Source organism: Scleropages formosus, chromosome 22, assembly GCF_900964775.1.
Source record: "Scleropages formosus chromosome 22, fSclFor1.1, whole genome shotgun sequence".
Taxonomy (NCBI): Eukaryota; Metazoa; Chordata; class Actinopteri; order Osteoglossiformes; family Osteoglossidae; genus Scleropages; species Scleropages formosus.
The window spans coordinates 527,738-547,794 of NC_041827.1; the positions used below are offsets into that span (position 1 = coordinate 527,738).

General features: G+C 44.0%; 1 protein-coding gene across 2 annotated transcripts; it reads left to right on the forward strand.

The window, feature by feature from the left end:
• The first annotated feature begins 5,205 nt into the window (after positions 1-5,205).
• LOC108930484 (CTTNBP2 N-terminal-like protein) lies at positions 5,206-17,114 on the forward strand. 2 transcript variants are annotated; one of them, XM_029247842.1, is made up of 4 exons: positions 5,206-5,671; positions 13,225-13,467; positions 13,964-14,071; positions 14,771-17,114. In XM_029247842.1, exons 1-4 carry the CDS (start codon positions 5,573-5,575, stop codon positions 15,992-15,994), a joined length of 1,674 nt encoding a protein of 557 aa, XP_029103675.1. In that variant the 5' UTR covers positions 5,206-5,572; the 3' UTR covers positions 15,995-17,114. The 2 variants fall into 2 exon arrangements, with proteins under 2 accessions (XP_029103675.1, XP_018601268.2); XM_018745752.2 differs by having other exon boundaries at positions 5,586-5,671; positions 13,302-13,467.
• The last annotated feature ends 2,943 nt before the right edge of the window (positions 17,115-20,057 follow it).

Sequence of the window (20,057 nt, forward strand, 5' to 3'; positions counted from 1 at the left end):
TCGTGTCTTGTCTGCACTCGAGCTTTCCTTTGCACACTTATAGTAGTACAAAAGTTGAACGTGTCGAATGAAAGCAGAAAAAAAGTCTTGGGCTTAGGGGCCAGCCGCCCCCCCCGGATGACATTACGTAATTTATCGTATGTTTTCCTTCTCAGAAGGAATTTTTCATCTTTTTATTTCTCTGAAATGCTGTGTTCGCTACTCCTCCTGAAAATTTATTACTTGTAAAGAATCGAGCAAACGTTTCTGTGTGTACTTTCCTTCTTCTTGCGTTTATTAATTTAATCCCACACAAACTGACAAACCATTGGTGAAATGTTGTTCGTGCTGAGATTTTGTTTACATTTCGACAATTATTAACTTTAGTTTTGTGTCTCATGTATTTGTGCGAACATTGTGTTACAATCTTAGTCAACTGTACAGCGCTTTAAAGTTTACTCGTGTACAGGTTATTATTTTTTTCTGTATCCCTTCGCTTCGAGGTAAAGGGTAGCAGAGCGGCAGTGGGATTCAGACGAAGCACCTTCACATTTAGTGTGACGGCCTTACATTACATCAGAATCAGAACAAGCTTTATTGCCAAGTATGTTCACACATACAAGGAATTTGTCTTGGTGACAGAAACTTCCACAGCACAGACAGAATGTGACAAGATACAGATGAGAAGATAGAATATGTGAATAAAGGATAAAAAATATATACAAAATATAAAGTACACAATAATATATATATATATATATATATATATATATATAATACACACACACACACACACACATTTTCAGAACCGCTTGTCCCTTACGGGGTCACGGGGAACCGGAGCCTACCCGGCAACACAGGGCGTAAGGCCGGAGAGGGAAGGGGACACACCCAGGACGGGACGCCAGTCCGTCACAAGGCACCCCAAGCGGGACTTGAACCCCAGACCCACCGGAGAGCAGGACTGCGGTCCAACCCACTGCACCACCGCACCCCCTATATATATAATATATATACAAAAATAGTCATTAGACATTATATGTATAATGGATATGTATATGTTACTAATACAGGTATGTTCTATACAAATGCAAGGGAATGTGAGTAAGACACATGATGTGATAAATAGATATAAATATAAATAGCATTGTGTATTGCACTGGTTTACTCTCTAGGGGGGATTTAGCTGTTCATGAGGTAGATGGCCTGAGGAAAGAAACTTTTCTTGTGCCTGGCTATCCTGGTGCTCAGTGCTCTGTAGCGCCAGCCAGATGGCAAAGGTTCGAAGAGGAAGTGGCCTGGATGTGAGGAGTCTGAGTGATGTACACCTGCCTAAGTGAAAGATTGCCTGTCCAGTTACAGTCTAGCAAATACAAATAAGTCACAAGGGGAGTTTAGTAGCACAGCTGGTAGTGTAGTGGTTGGAGCTGCTGCCTTTGCACCCAACGGTTGCTGGTTCAAGCCTTACCTTTAGCTGTGGTACCCTTGAGCAAGATACTTACCCTAAATTGCTCCAGTAAAAATTATCCAGTTGTATAAATGGGTCAAAAATTGTAACCTCAGCCCTATAAATTGCTTTGGCAAAAAGTGTCAGCTGAATGAGTAAATGTAGTGTGAACTTGAAAATGCTTATCCTTGGAGAGTTTGCCGTTTTATTGCTCTTTCTTTCCATGCACACGTAGTGAATTCTCATTCACGCAGTTGTACTACGTAAGTGAGCTGCAGCATTTGTCTGGAAAGCAGACAGATGTCTTATGAATAATTTTTCTGCAGCTGTGCCTTCCTGCTTCCTTTTGTTATTGCAGAGTCATTGTTGTTATCTGTTCTCATTTGATTCACTGTGTGTTTCTGCACCTGCACAACATCGTAATGAGCCTAATCCGTTTAGCGCTTACTCTTTTTTTTTTTTTCCAGTGAAGTCTTTAAATGTTTGTGGTAGGCTGTAAAAGTCTGCAGGTTCTTGGAGAGCAGGTTTGCAGAACAGGTGATCATTTTTTTTATTTATTTATTTTTATTGAGCACTCTTCTCACGCAGTGACACAGAGCTCTTTAACATAGGCATAAAGCAATGTTCAATTCCTGTATCTTAAAGAAAAAGTCAAGTGCAGCAGCCCAGTGGGAACACAGTGTCAGAACCACAAACAATCACGTGGTATTGACGTGGAAACATGGAGGTTTTAAAAAAAAAAAAAAAAAGACTGTAAGCATAGAATATGACTTGACTTCCCTTTTTCTATGCCTGTTTTCTTGTATGCATCTGGAACTTTCTCCTGTAAGCCTTTGAAAACTCCCTTCATTTGGTTTTACTGAAAAATGTGAAACAGCTTATCGTTTTGACTGTTTTTATAACCAGATGTTTTCCTGAAGCATTGCTTGTGAAGTTAGTTACTCAGCTGCACGATTTCCATCACAAGACCCCATCTGTGGTCTCGATACAGGGCCTGATGGGAGGAAAGTGACAGTAAGACATGCTTCTGGGAGATGGAGTCAGGTGCTCACCTGGCCTACCTGCAGTGTCCAGACCACCAATGACATCATCAGCTTGGTGTGGGTCAGAGGAATGGCAATCCAAACTCAGACACCCTGCTGCTGTGTTGTGGAGTCACTTACAAAAAGTGCAGCTGCCTTCAAGGAGGACATGTGCAGGCAAAACATGTGTAGCGGAATTACAAGAGGCAGTTTGCAATGAGGCGCTCAGGCCAAATTGTGTCATAGAGCCTTCCAACTGAACTGGCATGCTTCACTGAAAATAAACAGGGATGAAAGGATTATTACCGTGGATGTTTCTGTGCTTAAGCTGAAATGCAGCAGTGTGGGAATGTTCTTGCTTCCCATGCTAATGCTTCATCCATCTAAAGATTAACCTGGGTGCACATGTATATCCCTCAATTCTGAGAGGCATCATTTAGTGACAGGAGGTTTATCTTAATGAATGGTCACTAACAGAGCTGCCTGTTGGGCATTAACAGCGTTTTGTCCTCCTTATCCCTGCAAGGAATAGCAGTTGTCCCAAACCCTCCATCAGAAATGATGAGATCTGGGGCAAGTTGGACGGTAAAATCCATGTCCTCAGAGGCTCACACAAATAATGTGGTTTAACTGGAAGGAATATGGGATGCTCTGGGCCTTCAGTCTCAGTTTGGAGTCATAATTAGCATCTGAGCTTGTGCTGGACCACAAACCGCAAAATGTGTCAAGAGCTGAATGCTGTGAACTAATGAAAAAAGAAGGACACTGTAGAAGAACATCCTACAAGGGCGGGCAAGAAGCTAAGGACAGGAGCTGTGATTTTAGCAGCAGTGCTCTTCTGCTCATGTGGTCCTCTCTCCTGGTCCAAAGTTGAATGCTTCATAAAGACCTATAATGTGAGGGCAGGTGACTTTGTACCTGTGTGTCTTTGAACCTTTGAAACTGTTGTGATGGTACCTGCCCATAATTACAGAGTTGGACTCATTAGTGTTTGTCTACTTTTGTGTCTTAAAGTGCTTTACTTTACTATCTGAGTATTTACCCTTCTTTTAAGGGCATCACTTGGATTGGACTTGGATTGCTCACATTCACTTATTTCCCCCCATCGCTGGAAAAGAACACAGTGACATCATAAAATCGCTGTAAAACGGCTGCTTTAACAAGGCCCTTCAGGGTAACTGAAGCGTTCCTTCTTGAGTTATGGGAACTGCGTGAAGTATCTTCAAAAGAAACATCTCGCAGGAAAAATGTGGTGGTGTGAGCTCATGGAGCTGTGCTGTTACATCCTGTTCTCCATGAGTTACTCTGGTGTAGTTGCAGCAGGGCAAAGAACAGAGGCATCTCCCTGCACCTAGACATCTCTCAGTTGTACTGATGTCACATACTTATTGGGGCAAAGTGGGGCAGCTTACCCAGTAGCCACTCTCTGAGAAGTATCATTCACACCTTGTCAAACTGAGACAGACTGCAGCAGGGGAAGAGGGATCATTACACATCTCACCAAGACAAGGATAACCCCCCCTCAGGACATGTCCATTCCTGTCTAGATTGCACAGTTCATGCCCACTGTGAAGTTCTCACACAGCCTTTGGCACATGAGAACTTTGTTCTGGGACATTGTTGGGAGGCTCATGGACTGAGACACAGACACACACACACACACACACACACACACACACACACATCATCTGAACTTCTTGTCCCATACAGGGTCACAGGGAGCCAGAGCCTACCCAGCAACACAGGGTGTAAGGCTGGAGGGGAGGAGACACACCCAGGATGGGACACCAGTCCATCACAAGGCACCCCAAGCAGGACTTGAACCCCAGACCCACTGGAGGGCAGGACCTGGTCCAACCTGCTGCGCCACTGTGCCACCATGCCCCCCACATGGACTAAGACATGGCCTGCAAATAAGTGTAATGTGTAAGCACTGCATTGAGATGGCAAAGTCTGCGGACAGACCACAGGGAGCTTCCTTGCAAACGCCCTTCCGTAGCCCTGCCTTCTCCCCCAAATGCGCTCTTCCCGTCCTGGCTGGGAGTACGTTGGCTTGGCTGTGCTCTCTCTCTTGGCCGGTCGTGACCTATCTCATCATCTATACTTATGGCCACTGTAAAAAAAGTCATAAAATACACAGTGCATGTCAGCCACTTTGCTTTCTTTGGTGTCTCAATGTTAATCGTTCCATAGGTTTGCTGAGAACTGCAAAGAAGCTCTTTTTGTGGAGCATTCTTACCGGTGGGACTTTTCCTTCTCAATAAGCTGTGAAGAAATGGTGGCTGTTCCAAAAAGTCCACCTTTCCGCTGCGCCATGACTGCTGGTCTGAAAACTGACAAATGATCCTTATGACCTCTTTGCTGAAGCTGACAGGGTTCTCTGCAACATACGTGAGTCTAATACAAAGCGCAGGGCTGCCCAGGTCAAAGTGCACCTGCTTCCCTGAAAGGTAGTCATACAGAAAGGAAAAGTGTTTCTTTGAGAGAGACCACAGCATCTTCCTGATTTTTCTGTCTAGCTGCCACTGAACAAGCGTTCTCTCTAGCCGGAGTAAACGCAGTGAAGGACAACTGCTTCTCTGACAAATGCCATGCCCTTCTGAACACTTCACTGCGGCTCCTGCACCAGCTTCTAGAAAAATTTGCAGAACAGTGTTAGTATTAGCTTGTTAAAATATTGTCAAATCAGAGCAATTAAATCTTTTTGTAGTGAAGACTGTTTAATGAAATACATATTCAAGATGAGGCTAACTGAGTTGTTGCTGAATATTATGATAAAGATGTCATTTTGTAGTGCATATGCAGGGCATAGTGATTATTCTATTCTGAATGTGCACACTTATTTCTCTTTCTTGTTGCTGAGATAGGACTAAATTGACTTTACTTTGGAGACTTGATATGCTGTCTTGTCTGATGGTGGAACTTCGTGGAAGTACTTTACTCAAGGGCACTATGACAGCATGTGGGATTCAAACCTGCACCTTTTAGAACTTGCTGCCCCAGGACAGTGTTGATGTCAGAAACCCGTGGATTATGTGTTACCTGTGGGTGCTGAGACACAATCCCACACACACACATATAGACCATTGTCTCTCTCTGACCTGCTCTCCTGCAAGGAGCCAGGATGGATGTGGAGAACCTGAGCAAGTCAGAGCTGCTGACACTCTTCAGTGTGCTGGAAGGGGAGCTAGAAGCTCAGGACGTGGTGATTGAGGTGCTGAAGGTAGGTCATTCTGCTTGCTGCCACTCAGGGTCCGTCACATGGGAATGAGCCTGAGCAGAAATAGCCAAGCCAATTAACCATGTTTCATCGGCTCATTTCCTCTGTGTGTGTGTGTGTGTGTGTGTGTGTGTGTGTGTGTGTGTGTGTGTGTGTGTTTCATTATGCCACTGTTAATGCATACTTGCATTCTGAAAGTGAAAAACTGTGTCTGTTTGCAAGTTTGTATTAATTTGTCTATTTTAAAGCTATTTCTTTCTAGCTCAGGTAAACGTGTGCGGAAACTCTTGCATTTGTAACCCCTGAAAAGACTGTTTCTGCTGTGATTTCCAAATAATCACATATCCAACTTGTTAGGCTAGAAAAGAAATGAGAACTTTCCCTCCCTTTTCTGGCCACAGTATCCCTGGAGTAGAGAGTGCTGAACAGGTGACCGCTTGGTGACTGCTCTTTAGGGAGACTTTATATGCCGATTGGTATGGCTGAGCACCTACTTGTGGGTATTACCAGGATCTTAATGTGGTTCATACTTATGTGAAGGCCTAAGCAAAAATCATTCCAGGCATTTTGAACAGAGAACTCACAGCTTCACATGTGCCATGACCCAGAGTGCCCCAGAAAAGGGAAGGTGGACAGGCAGTCTCTTAATGGGCTGCAAAGGCTTTTGGGTAATCCAATAATGGCTGAACTGGGGCAGCACAGGCATTCAGAGAAGTTTGAGCAACCAGCTCTACACACTGGACCCGTGACCAAGAGACGGGGGGAGGTGATCTGAGAGCACATGGCTGGTCAACATCAGCCTCTCGTCTTCAAAAGGTGATGGCTTCTTCTCAGGGTTTCCAGTAGCATAAATGCATTAGCTAGTGAGATGACTAGAGACAAGTAGTGACTCTTGGGGGCTTTCTTGGAAGAACAAGGTTGGCGATGGCTTCTTCTCAGGGTTTCCAGTAGCATAGGTGCACTAGCTAGTGAGACAACTAGAGACAAGTCGGGATTCTCCGGGGCTTTTTTGGAAGAACAAGGTCTCCCCATCTCAGTTGTGTCAGAGTACCTCTAGGCCTTGGTTCCTTTTTCTTGGGACTTCCTTATCTAAAGAGGAAGTGAACAGAGAAGGCGTTTCTCACAAGCATCCAGGGAAGGGGCTCCTGAATGGCAGCCAAGTCACACTCCCCCGGGCTTTAAGTGGGAGAACAGTGGGAAATGCACCCTTTGAGCTCTGAGCAAGTTTCCCTTCTCTGAACTGGGTAGAAATGGCCTGAAGGTACGTTCACATTCAGAAGGGTTGATCTGGATGAGCTCACATGGGAGCTTTGATTAAAGCGAACAGGGTGGAATGACCAAGTGGACATGATGAGACATACGCCAACCCTGAGACCATGAAAATGCTCAGAAGGTGTACAGGGGGTGCTTTTGAAAACATAGGGCAGGAACTTCAGCAGAGTAGAGGTTTCATTTCTGCTTTTTTTTGTGTGCTCAGATGGGTTCAAAACACAAAGCATAACTAAACAAACCATTCACATTGCTATGTATTTCTGGACAGTAAATGCTTTTCAGTGTACTTCCCAAAAACTGATAATGATAAAGAATATTCTTGCATCAGGGGGTGCGGTAGCGCAGTGGGTTGGACCGCAGTCCTGCTCTCCGGTGGGTCTGGGGTTCGAGTCCCGCTTGGGGTGCCTTGCGATGGACTGGTGTCCTGTCCTGGGTGTGTCCCCTCCCCCTCCGGCCTTGCGCCCTGTGTTGCTGGGTAGGCTCTGGTTCCCCGCAACCCCATATGGGACAAGCGGTTCTGAAAGTGTGTGTGTGTGTGTGTGTGTGTGTGTGTGTGTGTGTGTGTGTGTGTGTGTATTCTTGCATCTGTGAATAGGCCACTTGAACCATGAGTCATTTTTGAGTTTCTACTCAGTTGGGTTTGCCAAACAGCTGATAAGGTGATGGCTAAAGTTTCCATCAAGGATGGGGCAAAGCAGTCCTGGCATTTATTCTGTATGTGAGCAAGGCTAGTGATCAGGACCCCTGTACAGCCAATGCCGAGGCCTCCAGCACCATGTAAATGTTTTTAGCTGCGCAGGGACACATGACGCTCTGTTTCAGTATTCCAAATAGGGTATGAGCCAGTGGAAACCCTCAGTACTCTGCCCAGATCCTGGGAGTATTTAGAAATATATTATTAATAGGAGATTCATGGACTGGGCTATGCTAGCAATGCATGTCTAAATATTTGCAGCCGTGTGTTTGGTTTGTACGCCGCACTTCAGTAAAAGGTCGTTGCTAGTGAGGTAACAAATGAGGATGGAGGAGGTGCGCACCAAAAGGGCAGGAAGTAAAATATAAACTCTTCTCTGCCAAGGATGCACTGTGCTGCTTCTGTTGAGCTGGGATATGGAGCTGTGCAAGATGATTTTATACACAGACACATGTGGAATGGATCCTCAGCTCCACAGGCTTTAGGAGCATGTAGGGTAGGACCCCTGGGCACTGCCTTGCGCTTCTTCATCATCAGGGCTATGCTCCTTGACCGTGCTGGAAATTTAGAGCAAAATACATATTTTGCATTGTGGGCTTTAGTCAGAAGCATGTGGACTTTGGTCATCAGTGATGGTTCAGTTCCTCTCTCATTGTTCCTGTTACCTATTTACAGACAGTCCCCGGGTTACGAACGTCCGACTTACATACAACCCGTAGTTATGAACTACCTCCCTCCCATAAAGCCTACTATATTAAAAATTTGAGTTACATACAATAGTTTCTAATAACAAACGGATGCTACTTTGCAACGTGCATCAAAACATTGTGCGTCTACAGCGGTTCATTGGCTCGTGGGTGCATGAGCCTGAGGTAGGACTGAGACTGAGTTCTTTCCAATCAGACTGTCATGCCCACAACCTCGCCCCAAGTATTCGCACCTGCCTGAAATCAGAGCAGTAGGGTATAAAGAAGCCATACCTCCATACCCTGGTTGTGGAATCTCATTTGAGAAACCCATCTCTCCAGCGCTCTCGAGTGAACCCACGACAACCTACCCGTCCTTCCAAGTCCCTCATTTTCCTCAATCTCTAGTTCCAGCTCCTGACATCCATGGCTCCCAACACTTGCATCACTACATCGGATTCTCCCCAAGACCTATGTTTGTGCATCAACTGACCCACTCCTGTCACCAGTCCCGAATCTTGCCTGCTCCCTTCTGTACCGACAATAAAGATCCCGTAATTGAGTCTACGCAAGCACACCTACCTCAGTCTCCTGCCCACTCAATATGACACAGACCATGTTGCTGTTAAATGTCTTGTGTGTGTTAGTGTATTTGGCGTTATTTTTTTTGTTGTTTTTACCCCCTTAACCATGACACCAGTGTGTAAATGTGATGCATCAAGGAAAAGGAAAAAGCAATCGGAAAAAGGTGAAACGCCACAAACATTGGAAAAGTGGACATTAAAGTTTTTTTTTTTTTTTTTTTAATACCTACACAGACACATATTCTCTCTCTTCCTCCTCTCTCACGGTTATAAATCCTATAGTTACATTGTTATTATTACTCTATTGTTGTATTAAACATATTTTAGTGTGTCCGGAAGTGTTTCTTTAATGTTTTTTATGCATAGGATGGTACACGATATACTAAGACAAACTTCTTATTAACTGATGTTAGACACGAACCGTACCTAACTGTCCCGACTTATATAAAGTCATATAAATCCAACTTAAAGACAGACTTAGGAACGGAACTCGTTCGTAATCCAGGGACTGCCTGTATTGTTAAACATATATTCGCTGTACACTTATACCGACTTGTGTAAACACAGAATGTGTCATTAAACTAAAATGGCAAAAAAGAGCAAAGATGACAGCTAAGTCAGCATGGTCAAGAATCGTACAGTGTTTTCCGGTGTTATGCCAACAGCAGATTTCTGGCAATATGGTTTGATGTTTTTGATATTATTCAGGTATGACATGGACATTTTAAAATCTGAAAAGTTATGTTCACCTAGCAGAACCGAGTGTGGATCAGTATAATGATCAGACATCCAGCCATATTTGTTTGAGTTCAGCAATTAAAAAAACTATTATGTATTTGACAGTGGTATGAGTTGTAATGATTTCTTATTGTTTTTTCCAAGGAAACCATTTCTTTAAGGTTAGTATAATAATGTAAAAGAATAAGTTTATTTGCTTTGGAAAAATCAACAGATTAGTTACTAGAAACAGGAATTTTGTTTTCATATGGTTTTGATAAAATAGAGCTCATCTTTTCTGTGTAATCTGTCTATCTGAGATTTTATCAGAACCTCAAATCACTCAACTGCCATTAGTGGCTTTCTGGAAATAATTGTAGGTTTTACTTTTAAGATAATGGTTTCTTTTCAAGGAAACACATGTCTAAATGCCTATGCTAAAATGTCTTAATGAAAACTAAATAATTCTGGTATGGTGTCTGTAGGAATAGTAATTTTTAAAACTCATTTTTTTAGTTTGTGTTCATCTGTTTGTGGCCCCTATGCCCTGATAATTGGCATCCTGCTGTCTCACACATACTGTATTTCACAGTATTTTACAGACAACTGGACTGCTGCTGCATTTAGGGGAAAACAAAATTGAAATGTACTTACGTTACACTTCTAGTTCTTTTTGGCACTGAACAATGAATACCTTGCTGACATGTTTCTGTTTCCCAGCGAAACTAACAAACAGCTTGATGTTCCCTCCATATGTAGGCTTGGATTGGAGCACAGACAGCAGATCTCTTTCTCTTTTTCTCTGTGAGGAGCAATGCTGACACCACTCCAGTACAGTTTCAGGAACACATTATATATGCTCACCAGTTTTGGCCAAAGTCAGAGAAAAGCTTAGTATTATTTGTTATAATAGTTAGTGAAGTTCCATGGTTGCCTTTGCTTTCATGGAAAAATCTAATGAAGCTGCTACTAAGTTTTAAACTGCTTTGGCTTTGTTTCTCAGTAGATGTCTCTGCTGGAGCTTGAATGAAACTCTCTACAAATACTGTTACCATGCATCTGATGTTCTGTATTTCGTTGGCTTTTGTGTCATTAAATATTATTCAAGACTGAGACTTTAGGTGGTTTTAATTTGAACGTCTGATTTAATTTAACAGCATTTTCATGTTTTGTATATGCAAAACGTTTTGTCAGGTCATCAAATTGAATTAAAAATGCAGCAAAAATGTTGAAAAGCAGCCAGCTTTCCCCAGCATTCTCATGTATAATACATGCAAGTCTTAATTTTCTTTGAAGGTGGAGGGCAGACGGGGTGGAATGTGAAGCCCTAATTTAGGAAAAGCAGGAAATCCAGACTTCTTAGTCCATTGTTAATAGGATTAAACTAAATGGAAATGGCTTCATGTCAAACTCTGTGTTAAAACCAGAGACCTCAGTTACAAAAATAGTTGGAGGATGAAAAGGCCAGGTTGATTTTTGCATTTATTTATCCCAAAGTCAAACTGAATCATGAGCAGAATGCCTCTAACCTAAAAAATGCCAGACGTCCTCAGTGACCTGCATCTTATAGCAAGTCCCACACGATGGACAGGTACGGACATTCACCTCTTTATTTCAGTACCTTTTTAAAGAGATCCCTACTGTGGACTGAAAAACCAATGACTGGTGCAGGTGACTTGGTCTGTCCTCGTCTCAGAGTTTGAACACGAGACTTTGAAACCCTGGAAGTGTTTTGAAGGATGTCCTGTGTCTCAACGTGTGAGAGAAATGCTCAGATGGACGAACTAATGTATATGTCCCTGTCTAGGCATGTTGGAATGAACGGAAGCATTTTGCTTGGTCACTTTGGACTACGGTTTCTTTATAGAGGACCTGGAACTCCCAACCTGGTGTTTGGTGGTTCAAAACCCCAGAAGGCATGGCGATCGTACCATGGCTCATGGCTCATGGTTTCACACTTAGTGACTCACACTTTGCAAGCTGGCAGCACACATTTCACACACAGTGGAACCAAACACACTTTGGTCATTTTGTGCTTTTTCAGAGTTTCCCAGCATCTGGCAAAGTGCTGGAGTGCTAAAAAAATGTCCTCTGCTTTTTCCCATGAACTTCTGTTCCCTGCGTCCACTGCTCCTCAGGTTTGGGCTTCTCCTATGGGACACGGGTGCTAGTTTACCGCATACATAGCATGCATGTATGCATGCATACCTTGTTCCTACTCACATGCCTCACTGAGTTTCTGCACGAAATACAAGACATTTGGCATTTCACTCAGGAATGTTTGCCATGCCCTCAAAACATAGCTGTAGACGTCCGGCTTGAGGTTTGTGAAAGATTTTTCCAGGATCCATCCGCTCTTTGTTGCTCAGTGCCTTTTCCATGTCTCTTGAAGGAATAATTCAGCCAATGTTTGACCTGAGACAAGTTAGCAGGTGACCCTTCTTTTCTAGCCAAGTTACACCATAACATGACATATCTTCCACACTAAATACTTTAAGCTCCCTCTGCAGTTCCGTGCTCAAGTCCCTTATCAGTGAGGAATGCACCCTTTTCCCAGAACCCCCTGCATCTTTGGAGAAGAGCTGTTCTTCAGTGTCACAGTCACATGAGACTCTACTAAGGAATTGGTCCTGGAATGTGTTTTTTCTGGGCCAGGCGAAGAATTCTCCGCATTCTCGGTTTGGGGGGGTGGGGTGTAACCAGAAACCATTCAGACCGTGGTGAATTCAGACACACTTTGCACAGAACCTCTGAGTCCATGGCCTCTCAGAGCCATATGTCCATTTATTTATTAGCCAACAGTTGTCACCAGTATTACTTACAGTGTCACCTTTTCATACTGCACTATTACAATGGTTTAAACATTTTTACTGAACCAGTTCAGTATTAACACCCTGATCGAGGGCAATACAGCTGGAGTGGCTTTGAAACGACAGTCCCTGGACTGGAGGTGATAACTCTAACCACTGTGCCACCTGCTAAGAATGCATTCCCAGGCTGCCCCCACATCCCTTGCTTACCTCCATCAGTAAACACAGCTTGGGAGGCTGTGGAAACTTGCACCGGGACACCAGGGAGGTTGGGCATCTGTGTTTACATTCTCTGCATATTCTGTCAGCGGGAAAGTGGCATCTGCACTCCAGGTATGTGCTCTGGAAGAATGCAATCTTTCCATTTGCTACCTTTTAGTGCCCAGTTGGGAAGCGTCGGGGTGAATGCAGGTCATTGGAATATGTCTCCCACCCTGGACATTGGCAGTATTACTTAGAGTGGGGGTGCTTGAGGTGGCACCAAAATGATTATTGCTCTTCATCCTCAGTAATTTTAGACAGCAAATGAGTGTAGATTGAACCAAACTGTGTAACTGCATAGGATGTGAGCTGTTACCTTGGTTTGAATCCTTAGTCAAGGTTGTCCTGAATTGTTCCAGTAAGAAGATGTATAAATGGGTTTAGGATACAAACTAAACGATGCTGGATGCCTTGGACAGAGAGGCCAGCTCAATGAACATTATTAATATTATAAATAACAATAGTTCTGCATATGAAAATTGTAAATGGCAATATCAGATTTTTTCCCCTCAATCCATCCCTCTCCATTCAGGCCCAGCAGCGGGATGCATTTGTGGAGGAGCGCTATGGAACGTATGACCCCAGCGATCCCTTCCTTGCCCTTCACAGAGACAAGGAGATGGCATTGGGGCCAGATCCCAAGAACAGGCCTCCCCCAGGCCTTGCTCCTTATCCCAGTCCCCTGGCTGTGTTACAGCTGGTGGTGACCCACTGCAAAAAGATGCAACAAAAAATGCTGGCCCAACTGGCTGCTGCTGAGAGCCGCCACAGGAAAGTAGGTACCAAGAACTCCTGGAGATAGTCAAGATCACTTGGGAGAAACTGACAGTGAAAGGCTACAGTGAAACCCATGTCACTGTGAAGGTTTATTCCATCCTCCCAGCTTTAATGTTTTTTTGTCTTGCTCTGAGTATTACATTGAGCACAATGTTGATTCCAACCCCTAGACAACTGCCCAGTGATGGGTTCTTAGCAGACCGTGCACTCGCCCTGTTGTTCTGCCCTTCTAGTCATGCATAAATCTACTTGTGACCATTGCATGAAGGTTCTGGGATTCTATGGGTTAAGTAAAGGATAAATGAAAGAAAGAGTATGAAATGAGCAGATCAGTCAGGATTGGAGTTTCCAGTTTAAATTGTTAAATTATGATGAAGCCAAGTGTCAGTGTGTCCACTATCCGAGGCGCTGATTCTTTCAGGGGATCCTGAGAGCAGCCTGTTGGACTGCATGCTCTCAAGGTTGTCCCTGGCTCCCCCCTGTGTTTGTGGCAGGTCATTGCAGACTTGGAGGAGGAGAAGCGGAGACATGCCCAGGACACGGCAGACGGGGACGACGTCACATACATGCTGGAGAAGGAGAGAGAGCGCCTCGTGCAGCAGGTAAGAGCCCTGCGGTGTCCCCACAGCGTGGGTGAGACTCAGCCGCCGCGAACACTGGTTCTGGAAGCTTCTGATATGTCGAGCCGTTTGCTGCATGAACGTTTTTTGTGCCGGTGTGAGTTTCAAGAAACACTATTAAAACGGAATAAAATAGAATACTATTCCAGAGAAGAAGTAAGAAATGTCTAAGCCTGTGCCCCCTAAGGATGTTGTTCCCATTAAAAAGCAAAAGGGCTAGTATTGAGACAGTTCACCCTTTGAGTGCTGTTGGAACTTCTTAGGCTGCAAATGGTTTCCTTCTCACATGTGACATTTAAAGTGTTTTTCAAACAAATCTGTCTGCTCCAAACTGTGTTCTAAGACTTAGAAGGTTCTTCCAACTGTGACTGCCTGTTTTTTCCTCTTTGCTTACTGAGCCCAAACATGCAGGGAAACAAGTGGCATTTTGCACTGCCCAGTATGCTGTGGAAAAAAGGCTGTTGTCTGGTTCTGTTGATGCCAAAAGCTTTGTGGTGAGCAAGAAAGCCTGAGATCCATTCAGAGATCCTAGAAATTGATGACTTGACTTGATGCTGCTCCCCAAACATTGCTATTCCATGAGGAACCTCAATAGCTCGTTGGCTTGTGGTGGTGCACCTATTGTTAATGTGTATCATTATGGAATTGTGATGGCTCTTGTGTGTGTCTGTGTGTCTGCAGCTGGAATTTGAGAAGGCTCAGGTCCGTCGTCTAGACAAGGAGCAGAGGCGCCTCTCCATACAGGCAGAGGAGGAGCGGGTGCAGCATCGAAAGCTCTCTGCTTCCCTGGCCAAGGAGTGCCAGCGAGCAGCAGCTCGGGCTGTGGAGCTTAACCGTGAGCTGGAAGAGGAGCGCATGGTGACTCGAGACTTGAGGGCACACCTGGAGGAGGAGCGAATTGCAGCTCAGGACCTGAGGGCACAGCTGGAGGAGGAGCACATGGCAACTTGGAGCCTGAGGGCACAGCTGGAGGAGGAGCGCAACCGGCTGAGGGCTCCATCTGAGGAGCAACATGAGCTCTTGCAAATGCAGCTGCAGCAGGAAAAGAGATGTTACCAGGAGCTGCTGGCAGAGCTGGAGGGGCACAAGGAAGAGGGATCCAGGCCAGGGGGGGCTCAAGGTCAAGTCAGCATCACGTTCGTTGCCAGCCAGACTGAGGAAGGAAATGATCAGACTCTTGACACATCTGCCAGCTTCACAATGAATGGGCACCATGTCCAGGTGGAGACAGACGCCTCCAGTGAGAAGCACATCAAGGAGAATGGCCATGAAAGCGTGGTCCTGCGCTCACCTATCTCTTTCCACTCAGGCCTGTCCCCCAGCACCAGTGGCTCTTCCCCCTGTTCATCCCCAGTCTTGGCCAAGAAGCCGGTCAGCTATCAGTCTTCTTATCAGGCTGGAATTAACCAGCGCTTCCATGCTGCACGGCACAAGTTTCAGGGCTCCTCGGGAGAGGAGGTGCTGGGGAGTAGCACTGTACGCACCCCCTGGGACATGTCCCCCAGTGATGCACCGGCTGAGCCTGGCACAGTTAAGCAGCTGGCCCGCCATACTGTCACCCAAGTCCTGTCACGCTTCACCTGCCAGCAGAGTAGTCCCAAGCCGGCCTCTCCCAGCAGTTCTCCATTTGGCACTGATTATCGAAACCTGGCCACAGCATCCCCTGTAGCTTCGAAGTTTCCAAGCTCTTTGCCCCATGGAGTCAAGTCCCCCACTCTCTCACGCACAGAACGGGGCAACCCACCCCCCATCCCCCCGAAGAAGCCAGGCCTGGCCCAATGTCCAGCCTCACCTAGGCTCATGTCCCGGACCAGCCATTTCCCCGAGCTCTCCAGCACCTGTGGCCTGAGCAGCAGCCAGGAGGACACCAAAGAGCGAGGCCTGGTTATGTCCTCCACCAGCTAGCCGCAGTACCCTCGCTCATCTTGCTGAGACACTGCCTTCTGTCCATTAGTAGTTTTGACCATTTTGTACTTTATGGACTGTAAAATTGTCATTGCAGACCTGCTCCAGCTCTTCTCAGTATGCAGGGACCTGGGAGCTACACCTTCTGTAGTGGCTCCTGCTCAAGGAGCTGGATGAGAAAAAGTGCCTTGCCCTGGTCACCCGAGCAATCTACATCCTTGTATGTTCAATGTTTCTTAGTAGCGTCTTGTCTTGAGGTAGGTATAAGGAGGTATCCATGAGGAATCCGTTGCTCATTGACTGATGTGGTGCCTGCAAATTCCAGTGAAGATGTCACTATAAGTTTCTGTGTTGTTGTGACCTGAAGGTAAGAGGGGAAACTCATTCCCGTAGTCCCATGGTGATGGTGGGACTTCTTACTCATACGTGTCCTACAAACAGTGCTCTTTCCAGCTAAGGCTTTGAGTAGGAGCGACTTCCTTTGTAAGGTTCCACTTGTAGCACCTTGCCTTCATGCAGTCTGGAGGAGGTGTTGTGCTCCTTCATCATTGTCAAACCCTTGAAGGTCAAGCTGCTTTCACTGCAAGGTGGGGACTCTCACCTGGGGGTCATGAAAATACACAGAAACACTCAACATTTATTTCTTGCCCTCATAGAGGGATTATGAGAAAGTCCAGTCCATCTAGGAGAGAGATGTGAGATAATGCCCTCTATTTGCCATGTAAAGACTACAAAACCTCAAGTATCAGCTCTTGGATGTTATGTAAAATGGTGCATAACACGGATATTTTCCCATAATGTATATTGTTTTATTTTGGACTTACAGTTGAAATGTGTCACTGGGTGTAGTGGCAAATAAATGGGGTTAAAGTATCCTGTAATGTGATACGGTCACAAATACACAGTGACAGGTCTGTGAAACAATACACAGCAGGGCACTGTTTAAATTGTATACATCCCCAGCTCTGAGGAACAATGATGATTCAATATCTGAATGTTGTGAATCAGTCTTGACAACATGGAGTTCTGCTGGAATGAACAGTTAAATTTTTCTTCACACCATTTTGGTTACATTGAAGCTGAATGTTGAATCTCTTATTATTGTAATACCTAAAAAAAAAAACCCAAATATTCAAACCAGTTAATTCTTTTTCTTGCCTTGTAGGACTTTTAATATTTGCACATGCAAAATGTTGTCTCATACTGTTCCATTTGTTTCAGAAGCTTCAGTTACTAAAATTTTATTTTATATTTTTGCGTTAATGTAGGTGGTACTGTTTTTTTCAAGAGATTTGTAAAGATAGAGATATTTATGTACCTTCATTAATACATAAATTCACAAAAAATACACTGAATTTGTACATTTAAAAATTTAAAGTTTAAATTGTTTTTTTATATATATACTTTATTTTCATATATATGCAGTATATATACAGTATATTCAGTTGAATATCTTTGCTACCTGTATCAGTTTAAAGGCAATATATATGTTGCAGTTAATAAGTCCTAAGATTGGCCACCATGGGACGCTGCTGTGCTTGCAAGCTATCAGCGCCACGCAGCGTCCAGTTTTGGAATGTAGTGATTGTACGGTGTATTAGACTGTATGGCCGTTGACCGAGGATGTAACCAGGTATTTTACTTTAAAGTGTTGTGTTTTTTTTATTATTTTTTTTTTAAACTAGATGTCCAGCTTAGGTTTTGTTCTGGCAGCTACAGTGAAGTATTGGTTTAGTATAGTTCTCAAGACATGTTAAGTATTATTTGATGACTTTCCTACAAAGGAATTTTCTGATGTACTGTATTCTCCTTGTGATGGGCAGTTTCTTAGCTTAATTCTTTCCCCTGCTTTTCAAAGTCTCAAGTTGATGTATGAGATGTACATCACTTTGGAAAAAAGCAACTGCTAGATGAATAAATGTAAATGTATATGAATTTTATATATTCAGTATCTTTAAAAGTAATTATAGCAGAGGCAAATTCAGACTTGCTTTTATGGCATCAGATTTTGTGCTCATCCTGTCAGGTGTCATATGAACCACAGGTATGTTGATGTTTTGTCACAGGCTTTCGTTACTGAAGGATTCTGTTTTTATTGGCAACTAGGCACTCTGTATAGCTTCCGGAAGACTACATTCTAACTCGGAGGGTCAGTGTGGTATTTCCACAACCTTAATACTTTAACACTGCCGTACAGCTACAGTAGCAGGAGCAAAGCCTACTGGGTGCCTATGGAAGTGTGTCCAGGGTGTTCACACCTAGCACCAAACATTCAGAACTCCATAATGTACTTGCAGGCTCATTATAGATGTGTAGTCATGCATGTGTACTTCTGCTGCTCTTCAAGCCTTTATCCTGCCTACAGAACCAGATGTAGATATTTGGTAATCTTTCACTGTAGGCAGTTTTTATACACGCACGCACACACACTTTCAGAACCGCTTGTCCCATATGGGGTCACGGGGAACCGGAGCCTACCCGGTAACACAAGGCGTAAGGCCGGAGGGGGAGGGGACATACCCAGAACGGGACGCCAGTCCGTCGCAAGGCGCCCCAAGCGGGACTCGAACCCCAGACCCACCAGAGAGCAGGACTGTGGTCCAACCCACTGCGCCACCACGCCCCCTACACAATACCATTACTCTGTAATGTAGTATTTTACCAAAGAATCCTTTCAGGTTACTCACTGATTGAACTGCTATGTGTAATGTTCTGTCTCATCCCTCTGGGCACCTCATATGGTTCATTTTGTCTCATTTTCACCCAGGTAAAATGATCAGTCAGTGTAGTAGTATGTGCCTTTGAAGGCCTTTGTGTCAGAAATGTCCTCAGTGTTATTCTGTAAACACCAATTTAAGGGAACGGCTCTATGGTGGCTGTACAAGTTTGTACTTTAATTTAAAATAAATATGTATTAGTGACTCATGTTATCCAGGTTGTTCTGTTCCAATTTGTCATTTGTCCCTCTTTTTTGCTCATGGATGCGAGTCACTTATTCACTTTCATCATTGTGTACAAGATAAGACTCAAGTCATGTGTTTGACGCCCTTCCAGTACTTTGCAAGGCTGTAAGAAAGGCTCAGTAGTCGGAAACCATGCTCTAGTAAAAGTATTCATCCAAAAAAGTAAATACTTTTTAAGTAAGATTAAAGTTAAATTTAAGTAAAAGGAGAAAAGTGTGAGGTAAAAACACTACAGAAATTCAAATGAGGCATTTTAATAACCAGCAGTATTAACAGAGTAAACATTCAGTTTTAACCGTGAAAGGAAATATTAACTTTTTTCACAGATTTAATCTGTTGTGCCAGTACAATGACATATTGTTGATTATACTAAATAATTTTGAAACAAAACATTACAGCTTGGTTTGTATTATTATTATTATTATTATTATTATTATTATTCACCTCATGTCTGTTAAAATGTTCGATTTGTATGCTAAACCACTTACAGATATGCACCCAGATATGTAACTGTTGCTTTTTACTGAAGCAACAGAGGGTAAGTATATAGTTGAAGGCAGTAGAGCAAGTTATAGTTGAATATAGTTGAATATAGTTGAAGGCAGTAGAGTTGAAAGCTGTAGAGCATTTTCTTTGATTGTTGCCCCGAACAACCGGTTTTCTCTGCCAGTTGTTGGACACCTTCAAGCAAATTATACCTGTTTACCCATGTACGTGGCAGGGTGTTTATACTGCATCAGCTGAGCTTAAGCACCTTGCTCAAAGGCAGTAGGGCAGTGAGGGGATTGGGATTCGAATAAACTGTGAGGGAGGAAGGGCGGGTTAGCAAAACCAAGTGAGCGATACTTAATTTTTAGTCATGATCATTTTACTGTGTTTGGCTTGTCTACCTATAGTTCTATTATTTTCTATATATTATAATAGAACTATTATTATAGCTCTATTATTCTATTCAAATGTTTGGGCATCCCTGGCCAAATTACACACATACACATTTTCAGAACCACTTGTCCCATATGGGGTCACGGGGAACCGGAGCCTACCCGGTAACACAGGGCGTATGGCCAGAGGGGGAGGGGACACACCCAGGACAGGACACC